Genomic DNA, 17,483 nt, shown 5'->3' with positions numbered 1-17,483 from the left:
CATGGCATTACTGATGTCTGCAGCAAAACCTATCATATTGGTTTTAAAATTTACATTATATCCATTAAAAAAATGCAATATGATGTTTTATATATTTTGTGCCGTTCCACCTTTAATTAATTGTAGTAGAGACAAAAATAGATCTTACTATTCGAAAACTCATTTAATTTGTTTATAATTACTGTACATTTAGTACGATCACAAGTGATTTTATTTAAATCTTCTGGTACTAACTTCATTGTTTTAAATAATGCTACTAAATGGTCTACGGTATTAATCGAAATAGTATGGTCTGCTATAAAAAAAAGTTAATGGTATTTGAGTAAATTTTATTTTATTTTTTTGTGGTTTTTGAAAACCTTTCATATTGAACACAGATGTAACTTTTAAGTTATTTTTATAGCTGTATGCTTACTTGAATTTTCTTGTTTTTTATGGCAGACATGCCTTCTTTTGAATCTGATTTACATGAGTTACATCGAAAAAAATATATTTCTATATGACTTTTTGACAGCTATTTATAATTCATTTCCCAGTTAGAATTATATTTGTTTAGATAGTATTTTTTACCCGAAGTCTGCTTTGCTGTAAATGTTGATGTAGCTGTAGCTGTTGCTGTAGAACATGATGGTAACGGCAAGCTGATTTCATGGTCATCGATGTCAGAATCTGAGAGTAATTTATATAAATATAGTTTTTTTTTTATAGCTTTTATTTAAAATATTATAGCTCAGCGATTATAAGAATAACATTAATAATACAGATTAAAATGAAAACAGAAAAAACAAACTTTATACATAATTACATAGAAATATAACATAAAATTAGGATGGATTGGATGATAGGAACAGAGCGGGAGTTAAGAATATTATAGGAGTTAGGGTCATTAATACCCAAAGAAGATAGGAGGTTAAAAAGGATATCTCTATGAGGAGAGAGAGTGGGATAATGAAAAAGAAGATGAGAAAAATCACAAATGGCTGGTAGATCATGCAAGGTACAATGAGAAGAGGGATCAAAGAGTGAGAAAAGAGAAAGCGGGAAGAAGGTTGTGTCCAAATCTTAAACGGAAAAAGGAAGAAATTTCTTTACGTGAGAGATTGAGGCCATGAAACCAATGCCTGCGAGGGATGATAGGGCAGATTGAGCGATGCCAAGTGGAAAAGTTAGGAGGTGGGGAGAACCATTTGTCCTGCCAAGCTTGTAATATAGTTTCATTTAAACCTGGAAGAAAGTCAGAAAAAGGAGTGGTTATGCTTTGAGGCAATATGAAGGAAGCGGTGGAAGTGACTAGGGAATCGGCAGTCTCATTACCAATTATCCCACAGTGCCCTGGAACCAAAAATAATTGAACGGTTTTGCCAGAGGACGAGATGCGAAACAGAAGAGATTTTGTATTAAGAATAATGGGAGACAATGTAGAGCTGAAGGGATTGGAAGAGAGCAAGAAGACAAGCTTGGGAATCTGAGCATATCAGGAAATTATCATAATCGAAGGAGTAAATAAAGAGAAGAGCATGGGAAATGGCGGAACATTTAGTGGTAAAAGAAGAAGACAGAGGGTGGAGTTTAGTATAAAAGGATATGCTTAGGTCAGGAATATAATAAGCGCAACCCGAAGCGGAAGCTGAAGACGAACCATCAGTAAAAATCAGACACGAGCCTGTGAAGGATAAGGAGATGTAATACAAGAAGAGGTTGTTAGTTACTTGGGGTAGAAGACATGTCAAATTAGAACGAGAGAAACCTAGAAAATTTGGGACAATATGAACAGTTGGAGAGAAAATTAAAGCACTCTAAGGACAATCATATATGGGTAACCGGGTGTATGATTAAAGTATATGAGAGACTATGGAAGAGAGAGAATGACTTATGAAAGCAAGGATGGGAGGAGTTTTAACGACATATCGCCATGAATTAGAATGAATCGAATGGAATAAATGAAAAATGGATGATGTAGGAGAGGACAAAGACATGAGGAAAAATTTCCCAGCGGCTCCTAATTTCAATAGGTGGGCTTAAACATTCTACTTCGAGACTCGAAAGTGGAGTAGAAGGAAGAGCGCCAATAATGCTACAGACACAGGATAAAAGAGCAGAGTTAAGTTTTTTGCGGTGACAAAACGTTGCGGAAGAGTATAGGAAAGACCCATAGTCAACTTAGGTTCAGATCACAGCATTCAAAACAAGAAGGGAAGAGGGGTGTGAACCCCAAAAAGTACCACAAATACAACGGAGAAAATTGGACCAGCGTGAAACAAAAGAATTTAAATATTGAAAATGTGGACCCATCTTAACTTGGTGTCCAATTTGATTCCCAAATAGGAAATCGAAACGGAGGGAGGTATGATATGTCCCTCGAAAAGAACTGGAGGCAAATCAAGGGGAATGCGTTTTCTAGTAAAGAGAATAAATTTACTTTTTTCTGAGGCAGCTAAAAAGAAAGAAAAAACCATTTGCGAGATAGGATGGAGAGGGAATTGTTGAGCCTGAAAGTAACATCATCAAGATTACTACTAAAAACTAGTGGATAGGGCAGAACTAAATATAAAGTTTAAAGGTATCTAATATAATAATAACAACATTTAATCAATGAGATTAAATTGTACTTGCTTAATAATATCAGTATAAAAACTTACAAGTCAACATATTTTGGGAATCTATGAATGGTTAAAATAGATTTTGCGTATTCATATGACTTTGAATTGCAAAATGAAAAACAACGTTGTGTTTTAAATGACATATTTATATTATAATACTTCTGTATAATTATAATTATTATAGTTCGCAAATTAAAAGACAACAATATTAGTTATAGCTTTTATAACTAATACATTTTTGTCATTAAACACAATGAAAAAGTATGACTTTATTATTAAAGTGTAATTATATGGTTGTTATCATGATTAGTTACATTACACTGGCCAACACACATTTTGGTGCGTAAGGTTTTCTTGCTGGTTTTGATATTATTTTAAGTGCTGATTTCAAATATGTCATTAGATTTTTCCTATCAGCTCCACTTTTTGAGATATAGGTACGCTAAATCTCAAAAAGTGCCTAAATTTGACCTAACCCATAGCGGGTCGAAAATTCTTGCGATTACTGATAGCACTCCACGTTTAGTGAACTCCTTAAAATCTGTCTTAAATTACCGAAAAAATAGTTCGGTTCCTCTTACCGAATTCGGTAAAGTATAAGTTATTTAACCGACAAACAATTAGGTGTCGGGAAGCGGGAAAGGTGTCAGGAAGCTATTCGGGAAACTGTTATCAAAGTTTTATCAGTATTGTTAAATACATTTTTTTCTGTCTGTAAATTGTGTTGTGAGCTAAGTAAAAACAATTGCGCATTATAAACATGGCAAATCTTTTAGTAGTTGGAATAATTCAACGCCGACCTCCACCAAGGAATATACAAATGGTTTTAGTACGGCCCAGTAGTTTAGAAGAAATGACGGAGCAAGAGTTTGTAAAAACTTTTGGCTAAGCAAACTCTTAGCCAAAGACCTTATTTGTAAGCTAACGTTGTATCTTCCAGAAACAAGAAGGAAGTCTGCGTTAACGACAGAGACTAGAGTAAGTCAATTTCATATACTACATATTTTGTTTAATTAGGTAGGTTACTATATCATATATTATCAATATCAATATTTAATATTCTTAAATAGGTATTAGTAGCACTGAGATTTTTTGCTCAAGGATCTTACCAACAATCCGTTGGCAATGATGTTAATATCAATGTTTGCCAAAAATCGGTCAGTAATTGTTTACATTCTGTGATTAATGCAATCGTGGAACATTTGGCCCCTATTTGGATAGCATTTCCAAACAACCACGACTTAAATAAATCCAGAATACAATTTCATCAAAAACATCATTTACCTGGCATTGTTGGTTGTATTGACTGTACCCATGTTGCTGTTATATGACCCGACCAATTAAACCAAGTTCCTAACCCTCAAAGTTGTCGTGAAGAACAACTTGTAAACAGAAAAGGGTTTCACTCAATTAACACACAATTAGTATGTGATTGCAGATGGCCAAATAATACATGTTAACGCACAATATCCGGGGTGCACTCACGACTCATTTATTTGGCGACACTGTAAGTTGAGGAAGACTTTGGAACAATTATATAATAATGGGAACACATCTATAAAATTATTGGGTGATAGTGGATACCCTTTAGAACCATGGTTAATGACACCTCTCGCGGAAAACGATGTCCTACCAAACTCTAAACAAGAGAGTTACAATCGTTTGCATAAACGTGCGAGAAGTATAATAGAACGCGTGAATGGACAACTCAAGTCGAGATTTCGGTGTTTACTTCAACACAGAACTTTACATTATCACCCAACAACAGCAGCGAAAATTATTATTTCATGTTGCGTCCTTCGCAATATGTGTAAGGTGGCACAATTACCTGATGTTGAAGAAGATGAGAATCTTGAAAACGGTTTTGACAATTTTCCTGAATTAGCTAATCTAGAATTATTACCTAGAAACGTATTGCGAGATGGAAGACTCCAAAGAGATACAATTATACAAGGTTTGAGTGACCCTAATGAATTTTAGAGTGAAGTTAGTCATTTCTTACTTTTTACCACTAATTATATATTATAATATATTTAATTTTAAGATTGATTTTCTTTAATACAAAAGAATACCTAAATTTGATTATTAGTAGGTACCCAAGTATTTAAGCAATTCATGATTAATACATTTTAATCTTATTTTTTACTACTAAATACTAATTGTATGATTGTATTTTTATAATACTATATAATAACATATTTAATTTTAAAATAATTTTTACTTTATACAAAACAATACTACTTAATTTGATTATTAGTACCTAAATATCTACACAATTCATGATTATTACATTTAAATATTACTTTTCATATACATTTGTATTACAATTATGATAATAAAAAACATTTTTTATTTTGAAGTAAAATAATTGGCTAATTTCTCGAATGATATTGCTATTCTTTCTAAAGCAGCCGCTTTCCTTTTCTCAGCAATTATCAACTCATTTACACCTAAAATGTTATAAATATTTTAAGCACTATCGCAAATAAACTGTAATTGGCACATTAGATATGGCCTATGGCTTACCATTATCGTCGACTTCATTTTTGCGCTTGTTCTTTGTTTTTGTGTTGGTCCCCTTTTCAACAACTAAAATGTATATATTTATATGTATAAAATTGTAATTGTACAAGTTTATGTTTTTATTTTACCTTCTTTATTTAGAACAGAGTTAGTACTTATAAATTTAATTCAGATTCATCAATAACAATCTCGGCAGACTGTATGAGTTCATTTTAATCCATTGTTTTCTGTATTTAAAATAGTAAAAAAAACCAATGTAAGAATATATATTAAATATTAAGTTAGTTAAAATTAAATTACTTCTTGTAAATCGTCTACAGTGGTTTCATTTATTTGTTGTTCTTCTTCTGCAATGGTGACTGAAGAACATTCACCGCCCATTTCTCGTATACCAGGTATACCAGTACATACAACATCACCAATTAAAGAAATAATCCGTTCTTCCATTTCCGTTAACGATTTGCCTTTTGGTCCACCTCCAGTGCCCTTGTTGTATCTTTGAGTGGAAGCCTTTTTCTCTTTAGCATAGGCTTTCAACTCGAGCCAAGTCTAATTTAGAACAAATAAACACCTACAGTATACCAAACAACTAATAATAATTTGAAATCACTTACTTTTTTCCACTCCTTAACTCCGCGGTCATTTGGACCAGAACCCACTGCATTTAATATATTTTTGAGCTCTTCCCATTTTTTGCAAGAATCTGCGTTAGAAAAATCTCTAGTAAATTTTCCTGTTACGAGTTTTGTATTACTCTCCATATAAGAGTATGTTTTTTTGTTCTTCCGAAACTCTTTTTTACTTTATGGTCTTAAACGAGTAAAAAACATGATTTTTAAATATGTATTAAATACACGACATGACGTTTCAAATGGTACTTACACTCATATTTACAACTATGATAATTTTGTCGCTTGCGAGAATTTATAAAAACGAATGAAATTATAATAATAATTATAACAAAATAAAATAAGTTTATCAAAATGAATAGATAAACGATTAACTTATAACAACATATTACCACAGCTGACGATAGATGCCATCGTCAGCCATAGAAGATGCCACGCCATGTTTGATGCATCGAATACGCCATCGATGGTCATCGTTGCTGATAAGAAAAAAGACGGTCTATAATAGCCGATAATTATTTATCTATGTAATTTGGGACTTTTCGGTAAAATGTGGGTGCTTTTCGGGAAATGTGGGTTATTCGGTTCTGTTACCGAGTCGGTAAGAATAAAAGTCAGTACTACTGAAATTCGGAAACGATTACCGAGTTCGGTAACTAGAAATTCGGTATTTTACCGAATCGTCAGTACTAGGCCTCCTGGTATCAAACAATCATTGAGAGAACAGCCTTGTGGAGCCTTAGCAGACGCATCAAAAACTACATGTAGTTTTATGTCATCTCCTGTTCTCTTTCATGTTTTTTTCGTCTTTTTAATACATTTTTACCTCTTTTTTTTGTGTTTTAAGCGTTTTTATGGAAAACCCAATTTGAAATTTCTACATGTTATGTAAACATTTTTCAGCTTTTTGAAAAAAAAAATTGAAAAAAGTTCAATTTAGGGCAACACGAAAAAAATATTTTTTTAAATAATAAACTCAATTTTAATGACTGTGTTCACCAAAAAAATATCAGTATTATTCAGAAAGCTGAGATAATTTTAGTTTTTACATAAGAAACTGATTTTAAATGAAAACAATTTTATGGCCAATGACACTATAAAAAATTGATAAAATAGAAGTATTGAGGAAAAAAACTATAATTAGTAAATATATATTAGTTTTTTATAAAACTAATTTTTACAACCATGACCAAAATAATCGAAAATAAATCCGAAAAAATTTGAGAATATTCTTCCCATCGTAATATACACGCAGTATTTCACTCTTTTTGGGTTTTTTTTTTTTTTAAAGAAGCCATAATATACATTTGAATTATGCAAATTTTTGTTATTTTTTTAGCCCTATTTGATGTTAAATGAAAACTGCAAAAAGTTTTCCGCTTTCAAATAAAAAAAAAAAAAAATTATTATAATCCTACTAGGTATTCTACAGGACGTGAGAGTTTTTCCTGTAAAAGCATTTTTGTTTATTTAAATAGCGCTACTTAATTTTGATCGATCTCGTTGACTGACTTGTGCGTGCGCTTGCGTAAAAATGTTATTCAAGCGTGCGGTGTACGTTTGTGTCACGGAACAAAACCGGTTTTGTATGCCGTATTGCGTTTATCAACTGATGTATAAACGTTTATCAGTTATAAAAACCGTCTGCCGTATATTGTTACCTAAATTACAATATTCTATAATAATACATAATACCAATAGTAATATATTTATTTTAAAAAAATATGTACACACAAAATTGTCAATCATTTTAAAATTTTAGGGTTTACAATTTCTTCTGATAAATGAAGATTATAAAATTCCACCGATTGGGTTTCCATCTTATCCCTCCAGAAGTTGTCGTCACTCAATATTATTTCTACAAACATATCTTAAAAACAAACAAATATAGGTATATTCAACTAGTAACTTTGAAATAAATAATTTGTAGCCTGTACTATTCTGTCAGTACTCAAAAACTTATTTAATTTTAATGTTTATGTATACAATACGAGATAAATATTTGATTATAATAATTTACCTTTTGAAGTCCAAACTATGAAATAACACGAGTTTATTAGCCACTCGTAATTGACCTTGAACCTGGTAGAAATAATGATAATTTTTGTTCAACTGTAAATCACCATTATTATTGAGAGACAGAAATTTGATTTTTTTAGCCACAACCCCTTCATGAGGTGTCATATATTTGCTACTATGTGGGCACTTAATTTCAACGATTTCATTATCTCCCACCAATCCGTCAAGAGAACCAGCTAAAAAAAGATATTGTTTGTCAACAAATAAACCAGCCGGTAAAACTTTAACGTGTAAAGTTTCAAATGCTTCCTTAACCATTAATTCATATTGTACCTATTGGCAAATAAAACAAAATGGAATAATAATTAATTTTAATATACATACAATTATACAAATAACAAATGCATTGTAATATTGCATAGTGCATACACTTATATCAAAAATATGAAGTAGTAATATTATTACATCATTGCTGGAGTCCTCGATGTTAAATCTTCTGCGTATAATATATACTTGACAGTGTTAGTCCGAAGAGTACTTTTTCTGAGTTTACTACCTTGCCGAAGTTGGAAGCAGTTAGCCGATGTTTCCGTTCAGTATACCAAGTATCACATTTACCCTGAGGATTACATTGATGCAGTTATAAGCTTCGGTTATATTTTATTTTAGTAACACTGATTTTTCAAACCTGGTCTATGGTGTTTCTTTCTAGCTCACATATTTCTTGAAGATTAAGTTTTAAACTATTTAAAACAGTTGAACGTTTGGCTTCTAATTCTTCCAGTGAAATCTCTAGCACAGTACAACCTAATTCATCTAGATCTTCGTTATCTTTATCAGGCCCAGAAAAATGTTTACCCCGAGTTCTAGAACAAAACAACAAGTATTTTGAATAAGTTTATTAAGAATAATTTTTTTATTCACACCAATATAAAATTTAAAAAGTATAACATAAACTAGGGCCAGGCACATATGCTATATTTATATTTTTACAATACCATTTCTTTGGGATTACAATGTTTTAATAGACCGACAAAAAGGCGATGATTCTGAGAAGCTTATAAAGACTGAACACTTAACTGTCTATGTGCTGAAAAGAGATATAAAAGAGTTAACGCTGGTTAACTCACTTAATACATTTACACGGATCACAACAATAAAAATAGAACCAAAAAAGCAGAAAAATATAGCCGGCGAACGGGATCAGGGAAATTTCGTAACTATTAAAAATACTTTATTCCACCACGGCGGGTTTTGATTATTATTGTACCAGTGATTTATCGCATCTGAAAGTTCAGCTTATAATATAGTTAGGTACAATTAAGTACCTTTAATAGGACTAAAAAGTAAAAAATAAAATAATGTAATAACAGTTTTTTTTAAAAAACATGCTTTTCTTAAAATAGTAAAAAAGGAACATAAAGTAAAAAATAATTTTACTACAAGAATAATTTACCAATCAATTATAACCCTTTTTTTTAAAAAAAATGTCAATTACATAGAAAACAACCGAAATTTAACTACAATTTTAAATAATGTTAAACATCTTTAATTGTTGACTAAAAAGAAAAGTGTGTGCCCTATTCAACAAAAATCAAACGCATTGAGTTAAGAGTTAAAAAAATGTATGTGTCACACACTTATATTGAACCAAATTTAAATTACAAAAGAAAATACATTATAAAATATTATCTGATAAATTAGGGATTTTGTAATCCATCATCAGCCAATATATCATAATTTCTCTTTTAGTCCTTTTCTTTGGAGAACTTTTTGAAATACTAGACATTATAATAAATTAATAACCGTTATAACTTGAAATAATATTAACAATACTCTAACACTATAAACTATTATAAACGTATTTGAATGTAAAAACATAAATTATTACTTTTAAGTTTTAAATCTTATCATAAATTTAAATTCGTGATAACGGCCTACTATCTAATATTGTTTACACCAGAAGCTCTATTATTTTCAACGTTCATTTATTGGTGAGGTAAGCGAAAAATATGACCTGACCTGATCAATTATAATAGTAAGTACATGACCTAATACATTTACACCGTTTTACCTCATCTAATAATGATCCGGTAACGTCACCTATGTGTGCGGTGTAAACTAAGCCATTGAAAAATTATACTCTTGCCATTAGTCATGTCAATGATTATAGTCATGCCACTTTGATTAGTAACAACACAAAAACCAATGATAATTTATAGACATATTTTATGTACAAGAACTATAACTGTAACCAATTAAAAATAAAATAAAATCCTTTTTAAATATTTTAAGCAGGTAAGAATTAATAATATTACTTACTTTTAAATCATATTGAATAAACTTGATACAAATTATTTTAACTATGATGGGTAAGATTTATACTAGGTACATGATTCTAACCTAGCGTAAAAAAATACATTGGTAGAAATTTGTTTTCGATTTTTTACCAAATTTCAATATTTATTAACTGGCTTATAGAACTAGCAATCGAGACTTGTTTATATTTTTACTGAAATTATTTAAATTCATTGTCATTTTAAAGAACTACAGTAGTTCAGACATGATTTACTACCTACTACATAAATTACTTAACGTTACTTTGATATATAAAAATGAGTTCTATTAATTTACCTCTAAAACCGTATTATTTTCTTACGTTAATATTTATTAAACAGTGTTACAGTGATTCGTTGGATAGTATTTTTATTACGGTATCGTAGTATTAGTTTCATTATTTATTTTAAATTAAATACATTTTTTTTATACTTTGTCTAGAACTCTGGCGTCCATACACTGAATCCTGATCATAATAATGCTTTACTATTTTGTAAGACTTGTCACCACTAACGGCTATTCCTTAAATAATATATAATATTTCTTTGCAATATAAAAATTGTAGTTATAACTTTGGATAACACTGGTACAGTTCCAGTACAAGTGTCGGCCGATATGATCCAGTGTTGCGAAGTGATAACGGAAAATGACGAATCATGCGATGTACGTTTTTTATCAAATAAATTGTTAATTCGTTATGAGTTTATTTGTTGTCAGTTACCATACAAATATATTTGCTTTCTATCGGTATCAAATTATTTGATGAATTCCAAACATATTTTTAACTTCGGACAATAACTACATAAATCAAATGCCTAAAACCTCTACGTTTTTCAGTCTAATTGTTATAAAAAAATTATTGCTATTATTTTTAAGTTTATTAAATTGTTGTTTTCATAATTTTCAGCACATCAAACTAGATGGTACGATAATAATCGCAGAAAAAAAAAGTACGAAAAACTGTACATTAATATATCCTAACACAGTAAGTATGTCAAACACAGTATATGTAAATTATCTCCAAAGTTATTCCTAATTAATTCTTAAGTTAAAATTTAATAATAGCTTAATCTAAGAATTCTTAGTTGATCCAATTAGTTTAATTATCAGCTGTCTATTTACAATTTTTTCTCGAATACATTAATATAATATAATATTGACATAAACCGCAAAGACGGTTGTTAAATTCAGTAAAAACTGGCTACTTAAAGGGGTATTTTTAATCTGATGATTTTATAATAATTAATCATTGTCCAATGATATTAACGTTTTATCTTTAAATGAAAAACAATACTTAGTTGGAATGCAAATCTAAACACACGATAACGGCTCAAACCTACAAATAGAATCAATTTTTTTACTTTTTTCTAAGGATAACGTTAGGTTATTGTACATATTATGAAAGTATCCGAATGATTTTCTAATAGGCCATTACATAAAATGACTCATAATTAAACCTACATCAACGATTTTTCATAGTAACATACATTGTACATTGAAATGCAATTATAACGTATTTTCGACTTGATTAGATCATGTCATCTATTGTTAGTGACGTTCGTTAAAACTTAAAATAGAATTAAAATTAATTTTAGTTGAACACCAAAAACATGGAAGAGACGAAAATAATTGTAAATAGCTCATTCAAATAATTAACGCAAGACATTTATTTACATCGATATGAAGTGTTCCATGTGAAATCACCTCATGTGTGTGCGACTATAGTTTAAAAAAAGTACAACTTTTGAAACATATGAGAAACAATCAAAAACTCAATGTAAGAGAGGCCATAGAAATGTATAAAAATAAAAGAAATTTGTTAAATTGGGACTTAAATCCGTTTTAGAATTGTTTGTTAAAATTACTTTGGTTTTCGTTAAAACGAGTGTACCCATCGGTATTTCCGATGTCGTCATCGAACCTATATAAGACATGTTGTTACTGATATCTTCTCATTCGACGACCGGCACTGAAGATGACAACATAGTTGTTGAAATACGTATATCATTTTTGTGGATTTGGTTTTAATAAAAATATAATATTTTCCACAAAGTTACTCTGTTTTTATTTTTATTAATGTACTTCTATTTAGTTGTATTCTAAAAAAATTGTATTTGTATTTTATTTTTTAACCCCTAAAATTTTTTTTTTTATTTTTCCAAAAAATGGGGGTAAAATTTTTTAAAAAATGTTAAGCTTAAACAACATTTTAGTTTTTTTTTTTATTATCGATTAACGTTGTCAAACGTTTCGGATGGTTTGCCGAAAAGTAAAGTGACAATATTTTGTTCTATGTATTAATTTATTTTAGAATATATTAGTCTTTAGAGTATTTTTAGTGATTAAATATTTTAATGAAATAATTTGTCTTTTACATTTTTAGTATCCGTACAATCGAAAGGGCACATGCACTATAAAAGTGACATTGTCCAACAAGGAAAATTCTACTTTGGAATTAAAAGAGACCATTCCGTTTAACACGTTTATGCAGGAAGCAAACATATTTGAAATGCAGCAGGGAAGTACGTTGATAATAAATTAAGTAGCTAAAATCATTGTCATATTCACCTTTAACCGTTTTACCAACACCAATTGACACACAATGTTGTTAAGTTAAGTTATAATACAATAAGGAAAGAACAAAATATTCCATAAGGCGAGACAAACGTGGAAATAATTTAAGTTTGGTCCCTACCCATTACCCGTTAGCAAAAATAGAAATTGTTTTTTTTTTTTTAAGTCACAAGTCAAACTTTATACAGAAAATCGAAGTACGAGCAACTCAAAGGGTCTGATAAATTGAATATTTACCAAGGCAAGTCCAATTATGGACTCCTATACCAGACAGTCTGAACCGCTTATACGGTTTCTTACATTACTTAACTCACATTGTCCCCTTCGAACTAAAAGAAATAAGAATCGACTAAAACTTATAATCTGTTCCAAAAGAGGGCATATGGGGCAGCGATCGTCTTGTATTTTCGGCGCCACATTTCGACAAGAGTAGGAGAAATTTGCTTCGTAGCGGCCACCAGCCGTCGGACGTGATACGCAAAACCAACATGTTCTCTTTTGGAACAAATTTTAGCTGCGGTTAAAACGGTTAGCTAAGGTTATTTACCGAGAAGTGTTTAACGGAAAACTATTCATATAGGTAATATAAGTTATATTATTTTTTATGTGCCTATATATAGACGCAATAAGCACAAGTAAGAAATTCCATTTGTGCGATTCGCCTGACGAAGATATATTAGATTTGTGTCAACCAGTCAACTGTCATAGAAAATATCAAGGGCCTCGTGGTCTGTTTGACACCACAGACCGTAGATGCGTTCCAATACCTGTTTGCGTCAACGCCATTGATAATAAACGAATAACAAAAGTACAAGGGCATATTTTTAAATGTAGATTACTATCTGGGATGGACTTAGGATTAATAAAAGATAACGAAAAATTCGAGATAGTGGGCGGTACGAAAAATAAATTAAATAAGGACCATCCTAACATTGGTTAAAACTAAAATTTAAAACCAAATTTTGGGTTATCCAGGTCATTACTTATATGTAGTAACATATGTATAATAAAGTTACAGTAAATTGCTTTATTTCATACGGGTGTTTTGTTTTTATCTTATTTCCAAAAGCAATACGAGAAACTAGGTCCGCGGTATGTTGATAGGTATATTTAATATTGGTTATTGTAATAACATAGATTTGTTCAGCTTTGTTAGCACTATTATATAGGTAGCTACTATTGAACATGCCTGTACCGTGTCCGCCGGGAGAACACGCCGCGCATTCCCCCGCGGCACCCAGCGTGTCTAGCGTTTCCACCGAGACCACCTTGCCTGCCCTCAACGGCTGCAAGGTCTTCAGTCTACATGCGCAACGCCGGCATGTTCTCTCGGCGGACAAGGTATAGTTATTATACTTTACCTTCGTTTCAACGCGTATTCTATGTTTGTTTTCAAAGTTGTACGACCTATACGAAAACGACTGCATCACGGTAAACGATAGCGTGTCCAATTCCGAAATCGAAGGCATCCTCCGAGCACAAGGACAGAGTGTGAACAATTGCAAAGGTGTGAAAATGGCCGATAACTTGTCTGTGCAAAGTAAATGGTCGTCCAACGTCTATTGTCACCACGGCAAGATCGATGCGAAAACCGGAACGTGCGTATGCGAGAACGGATGGACCAGCTTCAGGGATGAACATGCGGAATCGGCGATAGGCATTTCGACTATGCCCGTCCACATGTGCACGGTCAAGATCAGATATAAAAGTCGGTGGACTTGTTGGGTGTACCTACTGGATTTTTCCAACACCAGTTGGAAGGACTTTGTATCCTTTTGCTGTTTAGAATTACCGTATATATGGAGAAAGGCGGCGAGGGCGAGACCCCCAGTACATTATAGTACCCCTAGACAATCGTAAACGGTTGGAGTGTCCCGTAAACTACTAAATCATAGGAATAATAGAAAGGAAAGAGAGATCGAGAGCTAGGCAATGTAAGTATAGATATTGTCAGATAAACCTATTATACCTATATATCAGTGGAATTGAATGCCTAGAGGACGATTTTAACATGTACCATGTTTTAGTTTTCATCAATGTAGTCCATGTTGTAGATTGTGAACTGTGAAGCTACTGCTTGTCTGAGGGGTACCGGCTGTTTTTATTTACATTAACAGTATTGTTTATATTTAAAATGTAATTTAACGATCCTTAACTGCCTTTTAATCAGGTCTGGGCAATGGGCTTAGCCGTTTTATGGTATTTGCTTACTTATATCTCTGTTCTTGCCTGTTATTCCTGCTATAGACTACTATATTGACGTAAGTTTACAAAAACGTTATTATTGCACACAAAAAAAAAATGTAAAAATTACTGTTTATTATTATATAAAATTATTTATTATTAATTATATATTATTATTAAAACAACTTTGTTATTCTATAATTCGTTGTATTTTCTTATACGTATGCAGCTGTGTGATTGCTTTTAATTAAACTAAATGTAAAACATTTAAACGGTACCTATTGTTATTTCCCAATATTCTCCCTCGAGTAGTATCCAAAACATTTGTAACATTACAATTAAAATTAATATATTTTATTCTTTATATTTTAGTCTGAACTAGCTACATTAATTTATTCAGTGGCAGTATTTTTGTTTTATTTAGGAAAAAAAATAAAAACGAAGTCAGTACAGTGGGTGTTTGGTGCTTTCAAGAGGACTAAATAGGGGTGTTATAAAAAAGACAAGTTCTGATCATTTAATGTTTGCGTGACACAAACCCTAACTTTATTTCTAAATATTTGACATTTTAAAAACATTACAGTCACTCTCTTTACCGTATGATCCCACATTAATGATACGAAAGCAATAATTTGAGTCGCAAATAGCCATAAGTATCAGTGAGAAAAAGTTCTTGTAGTTGTAGTACAGCGATCCACTATTCCTGGGACATTCTATTCGTATGTGTTTTCCATCAACCTGTATTCATTAATACCTATATATTAAATGTATGTCTGCTGTTATAACTATTATCTTAAACAATATAATAGTATTAACAATAATAATATTATGTTAAATATCTTAAAACTATTTTTTTTTTGATACATTATTTGCTTTAGCATTTTCTTTAATTGGCATATTTCTATAAAGTCTTGGGTCGACGATTTCGGGAAGAAGAGAATCGTGGTAAAATGAAATGAATTGTTTACACTAAAATTTATTTTTAATTTTGCTCAGAATACAAAATAAAACTAAAATTATTGTAAAAGATACCCACAAAAATATTTTAGTTTTACAATTACAATTACTTTTTTTTTTTTGTGGGCGAATTATGTAGGTATTGAAAAAGTGCTTTTTTTACATGCATGTCTTTTTTCCAGTATCAAATTTTACACAGATGGTACTGTAAAAGATAAAAATAAAAGTTTTTCAAAATGCCAAAAATAAATAAACAGCGATGCGAATAAACTCCAAATTTTCGACTGTCGCAAAATGAAAAAATTTAACTGCCTATAAAATCTAATTTTTTAAACTAAAATCTTGAATTTTTCATCAATTAATTACAGAAAAAATGTGGACTATTTCGGATATTTATAGATGTTTGATTTGAAATACCAGTGGTTTTTTATTTTAAAGTTTGATTATAGTATCTAAAATTTAACTAGGTTTTTAGAGATTTACGATAAAATTTCGACCTGGTTCGGACTGAACAATAATGAAGGAGTATCTGTGTTCCGTGTAAAATCTTCATTTAATGCATTTTCATTTTTAGCCCTAATGAGTGATTAAAAACTACAATAATGTTTTTTTACACATCTAGATTTTTTTGTATACTATAATCTATGTATATCCACTTACTTCTTATTAGTAAACCATTTAATCAAGCCTTTGTTTACCTAGCCTTTTTTCGTTTTACATTAACGCGCAGACGACTTTTATTTCCCGTTCTGTAAGTTTTTAATTTTTCCGACATTATTAAAAAAAATTACAATTACTTATTACCTACACTGAGAGTTGAGAGAAAACAACCACGAATGGGAATTGGAACTGAAATTATAATAGTATTTTATCATTCAAAATATTCAACTTCTTTTGATAGTGAATAAACACTAGATTATTATCTATACATTGTAACCGATTACCGATAACAAAATTTAAGTGTTTTTTCTAATAATCCGTTTTTATAATGTCAACAATCAATTTTTTGTCATGCTAGTTTGGCATCCCGCCGCGGCGTCCGGAGTACGTATAACACTTTTTGCCGCCAAGATCGCTACCTGACGGCCAAACTTTTACAAAAAGAAAAAACTGTTTTGGAGTACTTAATTTTATCCGATTTGTTTAAACTATGTACCATTTTAATCAGGACATTATCTACTATGTTTCTGGTTTATCAGATTTCAAAAAAATGTTTTATAAAACAATCAAAATGTTTTTCTTTGTACATATTTTAAACACAATATTACATACTTTTAAAATATTATAAATTAATATACAGAAAACGGCAAACACAGAAGAGAAAATAATTCAAATTTTGGTATGATTTTGAAAAAAATCTGTTAATTATTTTATTCGTAAACAGACTGCTGCTCAGAGCAATTTTGATAAAAAAATTTCGGCGCAACCTTCGCCCTTAATAAAAATTTATTGCGACCGTTTACCGGCAGAACATTTAATGACGCATTTTTAATTATCGATTGTCCAGGGCCCGTCGGTACATAAAGTGTTCATTTGGGATTCTGTTTAAGAAATGGAGAGTTTTTCAAACTAACATGTCAGTGGAGCCAAATTTTGCGGTTATTATTACCAAAGCCTGCTGTGTTTTACACAATTTTGTGAGACGCCGTTATAACTTTAA

The 17,483-nt window shown here is 30.8% G+C and overlaps 2 protein-coding genes and 1 pseudogene across 2 annotated transcripts; 2 read left to right on the top strand and 1 right to left on the bottom strand.

Annotated features, from left to right (window-relative positions):
- Window positions 1–3,360: 3,360 nt before the first annotated feature.
- LOC126845406 (putative nuclease HARBI1) lies at window positions 3,361–4,580 on the top strand (annotated as a pseudogene).
- A 369-nt stretch (window positions 4,581–4,949) lies between these two features.
- Window positions 4,950–5,884, bottom strand: LOC126845405 (uncharacterized). The gene is made up of 4 exons (XM_050584060.1): window positions 5,738–5,884; window positions 5,424–5,672; window positions 5,127–5,178; window positions 4,950–5,050 (listed from the first exon to the last, which is right to left on the bottom strand). The coding sequence occupies exons 1-4, from the start codon at window positions 5,882–5,884 to the stop codon at window positions 4,950–4,952; spliced, it is 549 nt and encodes a 182-aa protein (XP_050440017.1).
- A 5,977-nt stretch (window positions 5,885–11,861) lies between these two features.
- LOC126845404 (uncharacterized) lies at window positions 11,862–14,942 on the top strand. Its single transcript, XM_050584059.1, has 5 exons — window positions 11,862–11,885; window positions 12,492–12,630; window positions 13,303–13,490; window positions 14,081–14,449; window positions 14,853–14,942. Exons 1-5 carry the CDS (start codon window positions 11,862–11,864, stop codon window positions 14,940–14,942), a joined length of 810 nt encoding a protein of 269 aa, XP_050440016.1.
- Window positions 14,943–17,483: the final 2,541 nt, after the last annotated feature.

Source organism: Adelges cooleyi, unplaced genomic scaffold, assembly GCF_023614345.1.
Source record: "Adelges cooleyi isolate 19-005CV unplaced genomic scaffold, UGA_ACOO_1.1 ACOO_flye_CR_arks_rails_tigmint_CR_PRNA_784, whole genome shotgun sequence".
Classification (NCBI taxonomy): Eukaryota; Metazoa; Arthropoda; class Insecta; order Hemiptera; family Adelgidae; genus Adelges; species Adelges cooleyi.
Note: the sequence above shows the minus strand (reverse complement) of the source record. Positions and strands in the feature narration are given on the sequence as shown.